Below are 15,978 nucleotides of genomic sequence, written 5' to 3' on the forward strand. Positions count from 1 at the left end.
CAGCACTGTATTATTCCTTTGTAGCACCCCACTCTCTTGGTAGCGAGGCGTGGGGTTTATGCAGAAACAATGCTGTGGAACACCGAGTGAAAACCAATGTCACATTCCGACTGAAGTTACTGGAGTTAGTGATGATGCCACTGGAATGTCAAAACGTATTTTTCACCTTGTTTGGGATTATTAGCCGTTGTCAGGAGTTGGGGGAATGTTCATTTTGGTTGGACTCACTGTTTTCAAATTCTCACTTATTATTATTTTTTGTTTTTGTTTTGGATAATAAACTGTATGGTATAAACTACACATAAGGTATACAAGGTGTGTAAATCCATATATCTAGCTATAGTTTATACTGTCTGTGTACATATATATATATATATATATATATATATATATATATATATATATATATATATATATATTTTCTACGTATATATTTATATAAATATATTTATATATATATGTTTTTTTTTTTCTTGTTATCATAATATAATAGAGGCTGAAGCTAGTTCACCTTGAAATGTAAGCACTTGAAAAGCACTCAAAAACAATCATAAAATTATTTGGGAAATGTCTAATTAAGCGCATACAAGAGTTCCCACTATAAAATATATTTACGTGCGTTCGTGCAGTTGTGTGTGTGACCTATTTATTAAATAAACCTATTTGTGCAAGTGTCCTGGGAGTATCAATTATTTGCTCACGGCGAGTGTCTGGAATCTCAATTTGTCGAGTTAAAAAACAAGTTTCGGATTTTTTTCCCCTTCTCTCGTCTGCAGAGCTATAGAGGGTCACGCGCGAGTTTGAATCGCAACAAAGCACAACAGCAACACTGACCGCGCTACAAATACCAGTTTTCTGGAGTGAATTAAGGTCCTGTGACGGCTGTTATTAATGGCGATGAATTATTCAGTGCTGCGGTAAGGCTCGATACATTAGGCGTTCATCCCCAGAAGGTGACACATCTCGGATCCGGGCTAATGGAGTCATTGTCTGCTCTGCTTCTGTCAGTGGAGTCAGACCAACAGACATTTTAAAGTAACACACTCAAATGCCTCGTCCCCTGTTCGGCGCATTTTGTTACAAGGCCACGCTGTCTCATCCTGCTTGGTTGTTTTTGCTTTTGTTTGTTTTTGTTTTTTTTTTTTTATCTTGATCTGCCTCATTCTTGTAATCCATTCCCTCCAGTTTATTTTTAGTGGCTCTACAATTAGGGTTCCCATTCAGCCCGTGTAACATTTCAAACAAAACTTTTTATTTTATTAATTTTTCAACATCGAAATCGAGGAAAACGTGCATTTAACCATTTCGAAAATGTATTTGTTATCAATTTAATATCCAAAGAATGTTTACAAGGTGTCTTTCCTGAAAATGGCGTAGAATAGTAACAGTGTTGAAGTAAGTGTTGAAGGTTGGTCTTTGATATTCAAAGTGTGGCTTACTTGCATTGGTGCTGAACAATAAGGACATTCTCATTATTTACTAAAAATGTAGTTTAACCCAAATAAATAAGCTACTTTCGAGCAAATATTTTGGAAACCGGGTTGTGTTTTGAGATAGACCTCCTCGGTCAATATCACATTATCAGTGAAAATACACGGGAAAAAAGGATGAGAGAACTTCAGACAGAATTCAGACGATGCAACTTCTTGAACATGTGACTTATGGACTATTCCAAATATTTCATACGGGTTAATGTTTTCAGGTAACAGGGTTGAGTGAATATTATGGGACACAAATAAAATGTAAATTTGTCACAATCTATAATGAATTTCTCAACAAAAAAAAAAGATGCTTCAGGCTTCAGATATGAAATGGATTCACACAGTAATGCAAAAATAATATATATAATATTTTTTATATTGTGGTGTGGAGATGGGATGGTTGGAGCAGCCATACCTGATCTAGGTGATTGGGTCAGGGTGGCTGCATACCTGTTGCTCATTGGTTGGGCCAACGAGCAACAGGTTTAAACCCCCATCTTCACACTCACTCAGGATAGGAGCCCTGTCATGACATGTTCTATCTGCTCCTGGCTCATTCCACCGAGCCTCCTCTCTGCAATAAACTGGTGTCAACAACCAATCGTCGTCTGTGTCTCTGTGCCGGAGGGCCCTGGAAACGTCACTTGGGTGGCGTGTGGTGAACGGAACTGCCACAAATATATATAAAAAATAACATTTCTGAAGATTTTTATTGATTATATTTCAAGATACATACAGTACATACATACATACATACATACATACATACATACATACATACATACATACATACACACATACATACATACATACATGCATACATACATACATACAGTACGTACATACAGTACATACATACAGTTCATACACACATAAAGACATACACATGTACAATATACACATGCAGTGCACACATACAGTACATATACAGTATACAGTACATACATACACACTCATTCATGCATACATACATACATACATACATACATACATACATACATACATACATACATACATACATACATACATACACATGTACATTATACACATACATACACACATACATACATAGATACATACATACATACATACATACATACATACATACATACATACATACATACAAACATACATACATACATACATACATACATACATACATACATACATACATACACATGTACATTATAGACATACATACATACATACATACATACATACATACATACATACATACATACATACATACATACATACATACATACATACATACATACATACATACATACATACACATGTACATTATACACAAGCATACACACATACCAGTACACACATACATACATACATACATACATACATACATACATACATACATACATACATACATACATACATACATACATACATACACATGTACATTATACACATACATACACACATACATACATAGATACATACATACATACATACATACATACATACATACATACATACATACATACATACATACACATGTACATTATACACATACATACACACATACATACATAGATACATACATACATACATACATACATACATACATACATACATACATACATACATACATACATACATACATACACATGTACATTATACACATACATACACACATACATACATAGATACATACATACATACAATTTACATACTCAAGAACAGGAAATAGATCGATAAATAAATAAAATAATGTAAATACATAATACAAGAATAAACAAAAGTCACAAAGTTCTTATACAGTAAGTTATCATGTAAATGCTGTCTTTAACACTGCTAGTATCAAATACTATTATAATGTAGATCTGCATACATCTTTCTAATGATGGAGCTGGTAGGTCTTTGATGACTGCAAATTTGAAAAACTCTTTGGAATGAAAATACAAAATCTAAAAAAACAACACAAAAATGAGCAAAGAATATGTAAAAAAATAATAATAATATGAAGTGAGAAGAAGTCGCTCTTGTACAATAACTAATTAAATCAAGCTAGCGATGAACCCAAAAGAAAACCTAAGATGAGGAAAAAAATTGGTAATGTACAATAAACCTACAACAAAACATTAAATATAGGCCTAAAAATATATATTTATAGGCCTATCGTTTATATTCTTATATGAGAGTTCACTTTACAATGTAAAATAATGTAGTTGAATGAGAAGAAGTCCTTGGATGCGCTTTTAGCAAATTAATCTCATTCATTTATGACAACAGAGTATTTTTCATGTCATTTTTGACTGTGGGGTAAGGTACGGTGTCTAGGTTGTAAACAGAACATTTCAGAAAATAACAATACAAAATGTATTGAAATCTCGACGTGTTTGGATGCAGAAACCTCGAGCTATTCTGCAGATTTGTTATCATCTCGTGAATAACTATCAGGTTTATATTCCATTGCTCTGGTGTGCTTTTGTATATTTAGAGAAGTAAAACATGTCAAACGAACCCGTGACCTTCCTCCTCCACTAGATGCCAGCAGCGGACAACAGTTTTTCCTGTTGGTTGGAGAATTTTTAAATGGATTCCCAATAAAAACGACGGAGGAGCCCTGTTCATACATTGTTTACTATGTTTATGTGAAGAATTTATGAATAGAAAGACACAATAAGTTGTGATATTCTGCCTGGTGTGTATGGCACTGATAATCATTTTCAAATCACAAAATATAATTGGATATATCACTTTTCCAAAGCTCAAAACAGTTCTTAATAAATTGGGATTTTCATTTTTGGGAGCAGAAAACATTTTTTTAACATACATTTCTATGCACTTCGTGATTTCATCACTTCATCATGAACATTTACCCACAAACAAACAGGAAAGAAGCCACTTCTGACGTAACGTAATAATTTTTATAATAATAATAATAATAATAATGATTATTATTATTATTATTATTATTATTATTATTATTATTATTATTATTATTATTATTATTATTAATAATAATAATAATAATAATAATAATAATAATCAAATTATTATGTTGTTATTATTATTATTATTATTGTTGTTATTATTATTATTATTATAACAGTAATATTCATAATAAAAATCTAAACGTATTATTCTTCTTCTTCTTCTTCTTCTTATTAGTATTATTATTATTATCATTATTATTATTATTGTTGTTAGGGGTCAAGCCCCGAAGGGACGTCAGCCCAATTGTTTCTGTTAATGAAAAACCGACGTCAGTGGTGCGTGGATCTCATGGATCTGCTGTACTCACAGATAAGATGAATAAAATGTGTATTCGGGGCCCTTCCGGCATGCCGTCGTCCAAGTTTGATCCATTATTGCGAAATAATTTAGTAAAAACACGCACAAATGACGGCTCGCACAGGTCACATGATAGCATTGCAGTCTAGTGATTGGTCAACGACGGGGCCCGCACCAAAATGGCGGCACACAATGGCAAACCCACAGACAACCCGAGTACGATTGGTATTCGGGGCAGTTCAAACATGAAGTCGTTCGGGTTTCATCCAGACGGGTGGCTTAGTATTGTGGAAGGAGTTTTTGATCAACAATAATGAGGGAACTTCTGCACTCATTAAATATAGCGGCCTGATCGCCGATTGGCCTTTCAGCTGAGCGCAACCTGCCCTTGTTTTCCGTCTGATTTTGTCTCTGCCTGCAGATATATACTCCCCTCAAATTTATTAATTATTAGATTAATGATCGCGATAAATAATCGCGATCCCAATATTGACTAAAGTAATCGCGGTTATTATTTTGGCCGTAACATTGCAGCCCTGCTTCGGAATGACATCGTGTTCTCTCTCTCTCGAGCCGCTGTGGATTCTCCCTTGAGCCGCTGCGGGAGAGCTTTTTCCCGAAAAAACAACAGCATTCGTGCGTCGTGCGGACAGAAGCCCTTTTGGTGTTCACCTCATTACTCCGTCCTGGCTGGGTCGCTGAGGAGAAATCACATTTGAAGGGGGGAGCGTTCTCCTATCTGCTAATAAAAGGCCTCCCGCCTTTATTGGATCGGGGAAAGAGGCGTGCTGTACGTGTTGTTGCACGGCCACACAATATATATCATTTTATTTGCTTTGTTTTGTTTGGGGTTGTTTTGGGGTTGTTGTTTTTTGTTTTTTTTTACCATGGGCTTGTAACCCTATGCACGGTTGGGTCGAACTACAGGCCGGGAGCGTGCACATGAATTTTCATAGGCATCTGTATCGATAAGGCAGGAAAACAAGCCAAACAAAACAAACACATACATTCCTTCATTTTTTTTATCTATATTAAAAAGTCAGCAACACAACGGCGACCGCTTTACGATTCTGATTAAAAGTTTTCGTCTATTTCCGCTCCACAACTTTTGTTTTTGTATGATGTATAGTATACACGCACACACACACACACACACACCATGATTTAAACACGCTGTCTCGAATCCAATGAGAACATCCTGTACAGCCCATTTGAGAGCGTCCACGCGCGTTTCTGTGTTCTGTAGTGTCTCATACATCACACGTGGTCTCACATATCACATGTTAGTTTGCGCCGCGTGTTAGTTTCCACCGCCTGGCATTTTAACCGCGCCATGAATCATGCAAACACGACGCGCGGCCCCGATCCACGAGCGGCGGGCTTCGAGCGGCAGAACTGGATCGGCGGCGCGGGCGCTGATTGAAGTGCACTCGGGTGTTTCGGCCGCTGAACACTACAGAGTCGGGTCCGCGGCGTCTTTTTCTTTTTTTTTTTTTTTTGACTAAACCATATTTCTGCCTCGCCGCCTAATCATCTGGCCTAGAGAGCCATCCACCCACCCCCCCCGTCCCCCCCGTCCCCCACCCTCCTCCGGGGTCCGATCAGTGAAAAGCTGATGAAACCATCCACCGCTGATGTCACTTGGAGGATAACTGCATCTTTATTACGCGGCGACGTGGAATACTCCGCCCTGATTGGTCAGCGGCCGTCCGTGGTCAGTTATCTCTGAGTAGTGACTGTTAATAATGACACGTCACGGAAACCACCTCTCCCTGCCTGTGTTCTGTGTACCGCTGCTAAGTAATGACCACACATATTCAACTAGTCACACTAGTTAATTGCAAAACTCGTCATACTAGCTATGAAACTAGGCATTAGGTATAAAACCCGTCTAGTTATAAAAGAAGTCACACGAGTTATACACCTAGGCATACTTATTATACAACTAGTCATAGTAGTTATGCAACTAGCCAAACTAATTATAAAACTAGTCATACGAGTTAAAAAAGTTCTACAAGTAGGCAGACAAATTATAAAACAAATCATGCTAGATATAAAACTACCCATACAAATTATAAAACTTGTCATACAAATGATAAAGCCAGTCGTACTCGTTATAAAACCAGGCATCCTTTATAAAACTAGTCATACAAGTTATAAAACTACACATACTAATTATAAAACTAGGCATACTAGCTATAATACTAGTCATACTAGTTATAAAATAGCCACTAGTTATAAATGTATGCATACTACTTGTAAATTCATTTCTCATAAATATTCTGTCTCAGTATTATTGTATTCAGTAAGTAGGCTTATAGTATGACATATGTTATATAATATGTGAGACTGTGCAGTCGCTGTTCATTATGGTAAAATAACCCCGGACAGGGTGATCAGGACCCGCATGTCAAGCAGGTCCGATTACAAGTTCCAGGGGCAAACAAAACAGAAGCCAAATCCACTTTTTTCTCCACTGCGCAGACGTTTCTTTCCACGGTATGTGCTTCTGGAGCAGACGCCTAATGGTCCAGTCTGCAGGAGCCCCGTGGTCTGCACCCTATCGATCAGCTCAGCGGTCTTTGTTTTTCGACACCAGTGACAGATACTGTTTTGCTGAGGGGTCCAGACAGCTCAGCTCAACCCCTCAGCTTCTCCTTCAGCCATTAAAAAACATCTTGCTGAGATCCCTCCTCCTCCACCGCGAGCCTGCCTTTCCCCCTTCTTGCACGCAGCGAATCCTGGAAACAATGTATTTCCTTTCTGTGTGTCCCGCTTTTTATAATCACATAGAAACCACATTTCATTACCATGACTTCATTCATTTTTATTCAAGCAGATTTTACTGAGGATACAGCGATTATTAATTACAATCAGTCGATATGAATGCATTACGCACTGTTAGCGAATTTTTATTTCCTCTTATAAATAAAAGCCAACCCTTGTCCCACTGTGAGCCCCGTCGTCTCCCAAAGTCTTCCCAACTTAAGACGTTCCGGTCGGCTAGCGCAGCATTTAGGCAGATCCTGCCGGATTAAAGGGGGAAAAGTTTTGCAGAAAGTTGACAAGGGTTGCCTTTTAATCACGCCGGCTCCCAGGGCAGACAAAAATGTTAAATAATAAATGTTAAATGTCGCGGCAGCGTTTAATTGATTTTATATTCAGCACGCTCTACTTTTAATGACCTAATGGCTAAGGCAAATGCAACTACAAAGTGTGTTTGTTCAGTAAGGTGAACATCCTTGACTCGGCTTCTAAATGCAAATCAAAAAGCTTTGAAGCCTCTCCATATAATCACTGTCGTGTGCGTGTGTGTCTGTGTGTATCTGTGTGTGTGTGTGTGTGTGCGCGTGTGTGCGCGTGTGTGTGTGTGTGTGTGTGTGTGTGTGTGTGTGCATGCAAGGTTGAAGTTAGTTTATTGGTCAAATGCAGAACAATATAGTCAGTAGAATTCAGGGTAAAAAAAAAAAATAATCAAAAGGCATTTCCGTGCAAGTAATGGGGGACAAATCGACAAACTGCGTAAAAAGCGATTTGTCCCCCATTCATTACACCACACGCTGCACAATCGAGAAGCTTCCTGCTCCACACCCATCCAAGCTGTCGAAACCCCGTCTGCACTGTACTTACCATTCACGGCTTATCCTCCCTGCTTCTGCAGAGTGTTCGCCAAGGTTCCCCGACTTTTTTTTTTTTTTCACACCAAACTTTTAGGCTGCTTTTACAGGCCTGACAGGTCGATCTCCGACACAACGCGACCCGAATCATTTTCCCGTGAAACGCAGATGGGTAATCTCCGCCAGTCGAGCACAAGCCGAAACACTTTTTTCCTCTCCTGATTTTACATTCATATCAGGATTTGTTATGGCTTTCCGCCTCGTTCCTGTTTTTTTTTGTTTTTTTGGGTTTTTTTTTTCTTCGATCACCGGATTTTGTTTCTGCACATGAATGGATGTGAAGGGAGCAGACATAAGGTGGCTGGGATGTGTGCGCTCTTTGTGACAGGAAATCTATATGGGTCACGTCTATTGGGGGAAATCCTCCGACATCTCATAATTGAGGACGGGCGGGTGCGGCCGCCGGAGGGGTCCGGGGGAGTATCTGCGCCGATGCGCCGGGGTGAACTCTGACCTGGTGAGCAGCTTCTACGCACGGTGCCGGCACAGAGCTCCGATTCGCGCCTTTTAATGTGTGAGGGCGTGGCCGGACATCCACACGTTCACGATACACGCGTGGGTTTCCACTTGGTTGTACCAGTCATTTTTCCCTAATCTGTCTCGTTGAGCACCGTCGCCTCTACGAAGACGGTGTGACTCTTGCCGCGTGCTGTTTTCATCAATTCAGAGCGTTTGGTGGCCGCGTTGATGGAGGACACACGTCTCAACCACGCCTGGTCTATTAAGTGCACCGTCAGCGCCGCACACTTACTATCTTCACCCGTCGTATTATCACGGGGACGTTTTTGTTTTTCAGCTGCTCAGACTCATCCCACGTTTTTTAAAAACTCACAGCATACATCAAAACTAGATTTTTTTTAAAAACGTTCCACTGTTCATGCCACGATCTTGTCCGACGGGTCTCCTGTGGGTGAAGAAAATATGCGCGGCAGAAGAAGGACCGTTGTCATGGAAACATATGCGCACGCAGGAGGGGAATCTCCCGCATGTACCTCCGCACGCCCGCACGCGGGGGCCAAAGGACTTTTGCAGTTGCAGGAATTTTTCGGGTTCTAGGGAATTTTTCCTGAAAAGATTTTGATGAATTCCCTAGATGCGCGATGTCACCTTCTCGAATTTCATGCTTTGCGGTCGGGATGCAGGGATTCGGACGCCGCGCCCATGAGGTGTCCATACCTCATCCAGAGTCCAAACACGACATGAGACGGTCGGGCGTATTATTTTCCAAACTCAGTCACAGTTTGAAGCGTGTGCAGTATCTGGCGATGTTTTGTTTGGACAAAGCAGCGAATCGAGCATTGACCGCAAAATAACAACCGCGCGAGTCAGCACTGGCTGTTGGGCTGCAGCCTGTGAGACAGCGTACCCTTCCTTTCAACGCGAGTGTGACGCCGTCGCGCCGCGCAGCATGAGAGACATCATTACCGCAGGTGGTAACAGACACCGGAATCCCGGCGCGCGACGAGCTTTGAACCGCGGCGGGTCCCGGCAGGAGAAGCGGGATGTGATTAGCTCCCTGGCTCCGCTCACTTTCGGGAGATTATTTAAGTGCCAAACTATGACAGTGCTGTTTGGTGGCTGAATTATTATGGGAGAGGGTGCCAGGGCCACTGTTTGACCTGCATATTATGTTTCCACGGAAGTGAGAATAAATCATGACGACAAATAATATTGCGTTTAGGTGGTTTTTCAATTAAATGACGATAGTATAAAATCTTAAAAACTAAAAAGATATAGGAATATATTGATATTTATATATAAATAAATATATATATATTTTCTTTTAATATATTTCTTTCTTTAATTTTTTTTTGTGTATTATATATACCCTTGAAATATAGTAAGATAGTAGAGATGTGTTCTTGCTTTCTTGACATATAAATGCTTTTTTATGCTGAACACCACCCGAAAAAAGGAGTTGATTTGGCGTGGTGCGCGTGGCAGATAGATTCATCAGCTCTAAGGTTGCTTTGTGAAACCATCAAAATAAAGCGACGCGAGCTCCGCTGAATAGAGACGGAACGTCCGCGTGGACAGTCTGCTCGACTGAATTGTTCGCCCGTGGGGCGCGCCGCAATCTTCTGCGCATTGTTCACCGAAAAAAATAAACAATTTTTCAAAAATAAAAACACACCATCGCTGGGCTTCACATGCAGAATGATTCGAGGCGGTGTCTCCTGGATGGCTTCCGGATCCAGGTGAAACAACAGCTCAGAGCAGGCTCCTGGGCTCGTGTGGATTTAGGCAGCTGTGGTTCTTCAAAAACAATGTTGTTTACTTGGTTTGTTGCCTAATCCGATGTATTCAACCAAAAAAATAAAATAAAATTTAAAAAAAATAAAACTTTAAAATTGTGTTGAGAAGAGTGTTGCTGTTCTCGGATCCATTTGAACAACGGGATTGTTCCGGCCCGCTCCCGGTCACAGAGCATCCCTCGGCGGATCGTAAAATGATCATGACACATACAGCATATGACCCAGATGATACCGGCAGAGAGGGGGCCATGGACTAAAAATAAATATGTTTAGGATTATTCGATTACGCACGCCTTTGTCTCCGTCGGCTTTGTGCTCCTCCCCACCCCGTCTTCCCAGATTGATTTGGGAAAGATGTCGTGAAGGATGTGACGCTCGTGGGCTCGGAAAGACAGCCTTTTTCTGTTTTTTCTCTTCTCGTTTCTCGTCTCTTGGGTCATCTCCATTCCGCTGTCAGACTTGAACGTGTTATGGCTCAGAGTGCTCTCTCGGGCGTCGCTCCATCTTCAGGTGGAGGTTTTTACTGGGCGCTGAAAAACGCTCCTTATTTTCGTTAGGGGGCCTCCATTTTTATTTTGATTTAATTATGTTTCAGTGGATTTTGTCGGTTATGTCATCACTTTTTGTACCTGGACGATAGGAGATAATCTGCATATCTAAGTGACATGTGGCTTTTTTCTTTTCAAAATGCATTTATTTGGATCTTTTTTTTTTCTTTTTCTTTTTTTTTTAACAAAAACAGCAGGCTGGAAAAAAAATCCATATCATAGTAAGGAAGAGAAGAAGAAAAAAAAACAACCGAAAAAGGGTAAAATCAGGGAGCAGTGTACCGAGGACTTTCCAAACACCTCACCCGGACAGAATAGATCGGAGCATACACACAAAGTTCAAATACAGGAATAGCTCGAGGGGATGATCGTCCAAACAATACGGATAACAGGGAGAAAGCTTCACGTCAAAAATATCAATACATTCGCAAAAAGACTGTGCTTGCTAAGCTTGCTTTTACTGTTCATTTTCGTAAAAGGGTTAGGAGCACTTCACCTTGGAGAACACCAACTTTACAGACAACGCCTCGCGCGAGAAAATCTGTCGAAAAAAAAAACGGCGGCGTCGGAGGAGCAGATCGTGACGCTTCCCTGGCGGAGCTCCTCGCCGCCGCCCCCGGGCGGAGCGGGGCGACGGCCGTCCCAAAAGGGTGGATCTCGCTTCTCTCCTTAACCGATCTCTGGAAGGTGGAGTCGAGACGCCGCGATCTCAGGCACTTTCTGAAATCATGAGGTTGTCGACACACGCAGGAATAATCGTATTTTTACACGTCTGAGCGCACGCCGCTCTCCTTTCCCGACGCTGTTCCCGCTTTGCCTTTCACCAACAGGCCAACAGAGCTATTGGTGCAAATCGGTGCCATCGGGGGGCCGATAGAGAGTCGGCTTCCCTTTAATTTCACTATTTCCGAATATTTTGAGTATTTGAAAAAAAACACAAAAAGACACGTTTCCTCGAGGTAACGTCATGTATAAACAAGTCGTCTTAGATATTCAGCTCCAGACCAAATAACATTTCCTCTTGTCTTTTTGGGGCTTTCCTCATGGGCGGAGGACACCGGAAATCCTACAGTGGACCACAAAAAGTTTTTAGAAACTGAATTTCTGATTCTGTTTTTTTCCTCCCGTCAAATTGAGAGGACTGCACAGGAAGTGGAAAAACGTAACTCGTGCCTGAGTCTGAGTTGGAGTCCCAGTTTCAGACCCTGCCGCTCTGCAGCGCTCGGGATCTCAAACCCGGAAAGTTTCTCGCAGCGGTTTTAGAGTTTTGCAGGATAGGTTTTTTAATGGCCCTAAAAAAAATAAAAAATAAAAAGTAGAAATATAACCGCGCTGTGTACCTTTCATTAAGTCGATTTAACCTGATAATCTTGTTCATATTTGGAAATTCCCATTTCCTCAACTTTTAAGGCAGACAGTCGCTATGCACAAGACAAAGTGTTGACATATCAAAAGCCTACTTTGCTCTAAGTGAAATGCAGGGTTGAAAAACTGCAATCTATCCCAAATTGTCAAGCACACTAAATATATTTACATTAAGACAAGTGAACAAATGAAATAATAATAATAATAATAATAATAATAATAATAATAATAATAATAACAATAATATGTCTTGCTCGTAAATGCACGTCGATACAGTCATGCGGATTGTGGTAGAATAAATAGAAACCTCCTACTTGAGTATTTTGCGTCCACGACCTCATCTTTCCACAATGCTGTCTTTTTTTCTTCCTTATTTCATTTTAGAACATGCCCCTTATTAGGAAGAGCTGCTATTGTGTCCACGTCTCCAAATGCCAAAACCTTTCCCTCTCACAAAGGGATGCACTCACACGTCCTTTCCTTGCCGCTCCCCCTTTCCAAAATGACATGTTGCTGCTAGACACAACTTATTTGCATGATAATGGTTATTATTATTATGTAAATCACAACTATTCCGAGATAATTAAACTATTTGAATTTGAATTTGAATAAAGGTTATGAATTATCTTCTCACCAAATTGTATATTCCACAAAAAGAAATCACCACATATTACTCCATGTTACTTACATCTGATCATCCTTCACACAAATATACTGGCAACATCTCAGCACTTTTTTTTTTTGTCAAAGTACAACTTTAAGGAAAACTTTTTTTTTTTTGACTATAGAATCACAACAACAACAACAAAAACTGTCCTTGTGTGTTTGTCAGTTTTACTATTATAATAGCATGAGTTCATTCTGGGTTTCTGTGGAAGAGCTCAATAAAAAGATTCCTCCCAAAAATATTCATTCCACCCTGGAAAAAAAAAAAAAACCCATATAAAAAAAACAAAGGTTAATAACACTTTTCCATATCACATCAATTGGAAGTAACATACAGTATATAAATAATATTCATATGTTTCTGTCATGTTTTATATCATGAATTTGAAAAATAAAACAAGTTTTTCTCAAATTCTGCGCTAACTTTCCTCCCAAGTCTTTTATTGCTTTTCCAAAGTCAGAAGAATCAGAAGGATCCATTCTCATTCATTTTCCTACTGAAGTGAGTTCTGAAACCTCGACCACATCTCACTTAAAAGAGAACGCCGTCTCTTCCTTCCCTGCTTGTTTTTGCCGCGGCGGTGAAAGCCGCACCGGGACTCCCTCGAAAGCGCCTCTAAACCCTGCGTAGTTCCATCCCCGGGGCCGCTCCCCGACGGCCTCGCGACGCTTTGTTTTGGACGCCGCAAGATGTGCGCCATATGGCGACGGCGCCGGGGAACTTCCGAAGGGGAAGTTTGACATTTCAAACGCTCCTCCGTGGCCTCATCGGCAATGTCAGACCGTCGGGGGTGAACAAAAACAAAAAAACAAAATTGTTTCTGTCCTCTGGCCGGGTCCTACAAGGTGGTGTATACGTAGACGAAGATGATGACCACCAGGTTGAGAATGGTCCCAATGATGCCCAGCATGGCCAAGATGGACTCCTCCTTACTTTCCTTGTCTTGGATTCCCTTTTCCTCATCACTGTAGACAGTGTTTACCATTTTCCCAGGAAAAGTCTGCAGTTTTCGTCTCAGACCGATCTGGAACGAGAAGATAAGGGTGAGATAGGAATTATAATCCACACCATAATTAACGCACTCGGTTTGTTTTTCCCTCTGATGTTTCCTTGTGTTGTTAATTGGTGGCGCAGCACAATATAAACACAAATAAACCGGAATAGTAATCTTAAAAGCGGGCAATACATTTGCATAATTAACCCATTAAGCCGTTTTTTTCCTTATTGATCACCTTATAATAATGCAGTCAAATGCATACACTTATAGAAAATATTACATTAAGTGGAAGTGGGAAACAGTTTCTAAATAGTAAGTAAATTTCTCTTCGTGGTTTAGATATCCGGCGGCTAAACCACGCTGATGTGGGCTGTGGAAAAAAATATTTATATTCAGTGAGTCATTGTATTCGAGGAATCTTTCGGGCGGAATATTTCATTTAAAAAATAAAAGGATGTTTCACCCCTCAAGGAAACGGCTTTGCTGATTTCGCACCACTCGCATGGCTTTGATTAGAATGAAAACAATCACAGGGTGGGAAGAAGCACGCATGTGTGTGTGTGTGTGTGTGTATGTGTGTGTGTGTGTGTGTGTGTGTGTGTGCGTGTGTGCGTGCGTGTGTGCGTGCGTGCGTGTGTATGTGTGCGCACGTTTAAAAACATGGCTTAATGTCACACAGAAGCAGTTATAACCGTGCGCTTATTCCAAACATTACATCAAATCCCCAAATAAACAGATTTTGATGTAAATGGTGATGTTTTTCATTCGGTAGTATATGATAAAATAGCATTTAAAGTGTCTCTACGCTCTGATCTGCGACGCTTGTGCTGTAGTGACAATAACAAATGCACACACACGCACACACACACACATACACACACACTCACACTCCAAACCACACATGTAAAACATGGTAAATATGCACAACAGCAGTGGTAGCGCTGTTGCGCCCCACACGCACACACACACACACACACACACACAAACACACCATGGATAACTTTTCGTCAAGCTTTCTTCGACCTATATTTTATTTAAGGATATGGGAAAAGATTTTCCATCAAAAATAAATAACTTTCCATCAGTCCCTGAATAAAATATATTTCTCCTCCCGTGTTTAAATACTAAAAGGATGCCTGCTGGTGTCAGACGACATAACGCCGCGTCACGCCGGCGTCACAGTAATTTGCGAAAATGTAAATGCGTGTGATGATATTAAACATGGCAAACAAAGCCTCCTCGGGCCGAAATGTCATGTCTGGTGTTCACGTGTTGATCAGGCGTTGATCCAATGTTAATGACCTAAAAAGAGTTGTTGTCCTTCTGACATAGTTGAGGTTGGAGTGTGTGCATCTCAAGCTCCATCAGGCACTGACCACAGGGTGCTTCCCTTGAAATATCCCGTCTATAAATAGAAGAGAATCCCAGGCCAAGGACGACGATGATATCCGTGGAAGTGTAAAATTCCGACACAAAATACTCCCTCCCGCACAAGGTGTATAATGGTTTAAATAAAGAGTCAGAGACACTAATATTTATATATATATATATATATATATATATATATATATATATATATATAGACAAATAGGCCACAATATTGCTGCATATGATTTTTTTTGGTGTGAAAACACAATACAGTCACGTAATATCTGTATATTATATAATTGTACGAGTATATAAGTTAGATTCAACAAGGCTTTATTGGTGTGACTATATATAAATACAAT

General features: G+C 40.2%; 1 protein-coding gene across 1 annotated transcript; it reads right to left on the bottom strand.

Moving 5' to 3' along the window:
- Positions 1–14,089: 14,089 nt before the first annotated feature.
- tunar (TCL1 upstream neural differentiation-associated RNA) lies at positions 14,090–14,254 on the bottom strand (the record flags this gene model as incomplete). Its single annotated transcript, XM_080012288.1, has 1 exon — positions 14,090–14,254. The coding sequence occupies exon 1, from the start codon at positions 14,234–14,236 to the stop codon at positions 14,090–14,092; it is 147 nt and encodes a 48-aa protein (XP_079868414.1). The 5' UTR covers positions 14,237–14,254.
- Positions 14,255–15,978: the final 1,724 nt, after the last annotated feature.

Source organism: Zeus faber (genome assembly GCF_960531495.2).
Source record: "Zeus faber genome assembly, chromosome: 13".
In the NCBI taxonomy this organism is placed as follows: Eukaryota; Metazoa; Chordata; class Actinopteri; order Zeiformes; family Zeidae; genus Zeus; species Zeus faber.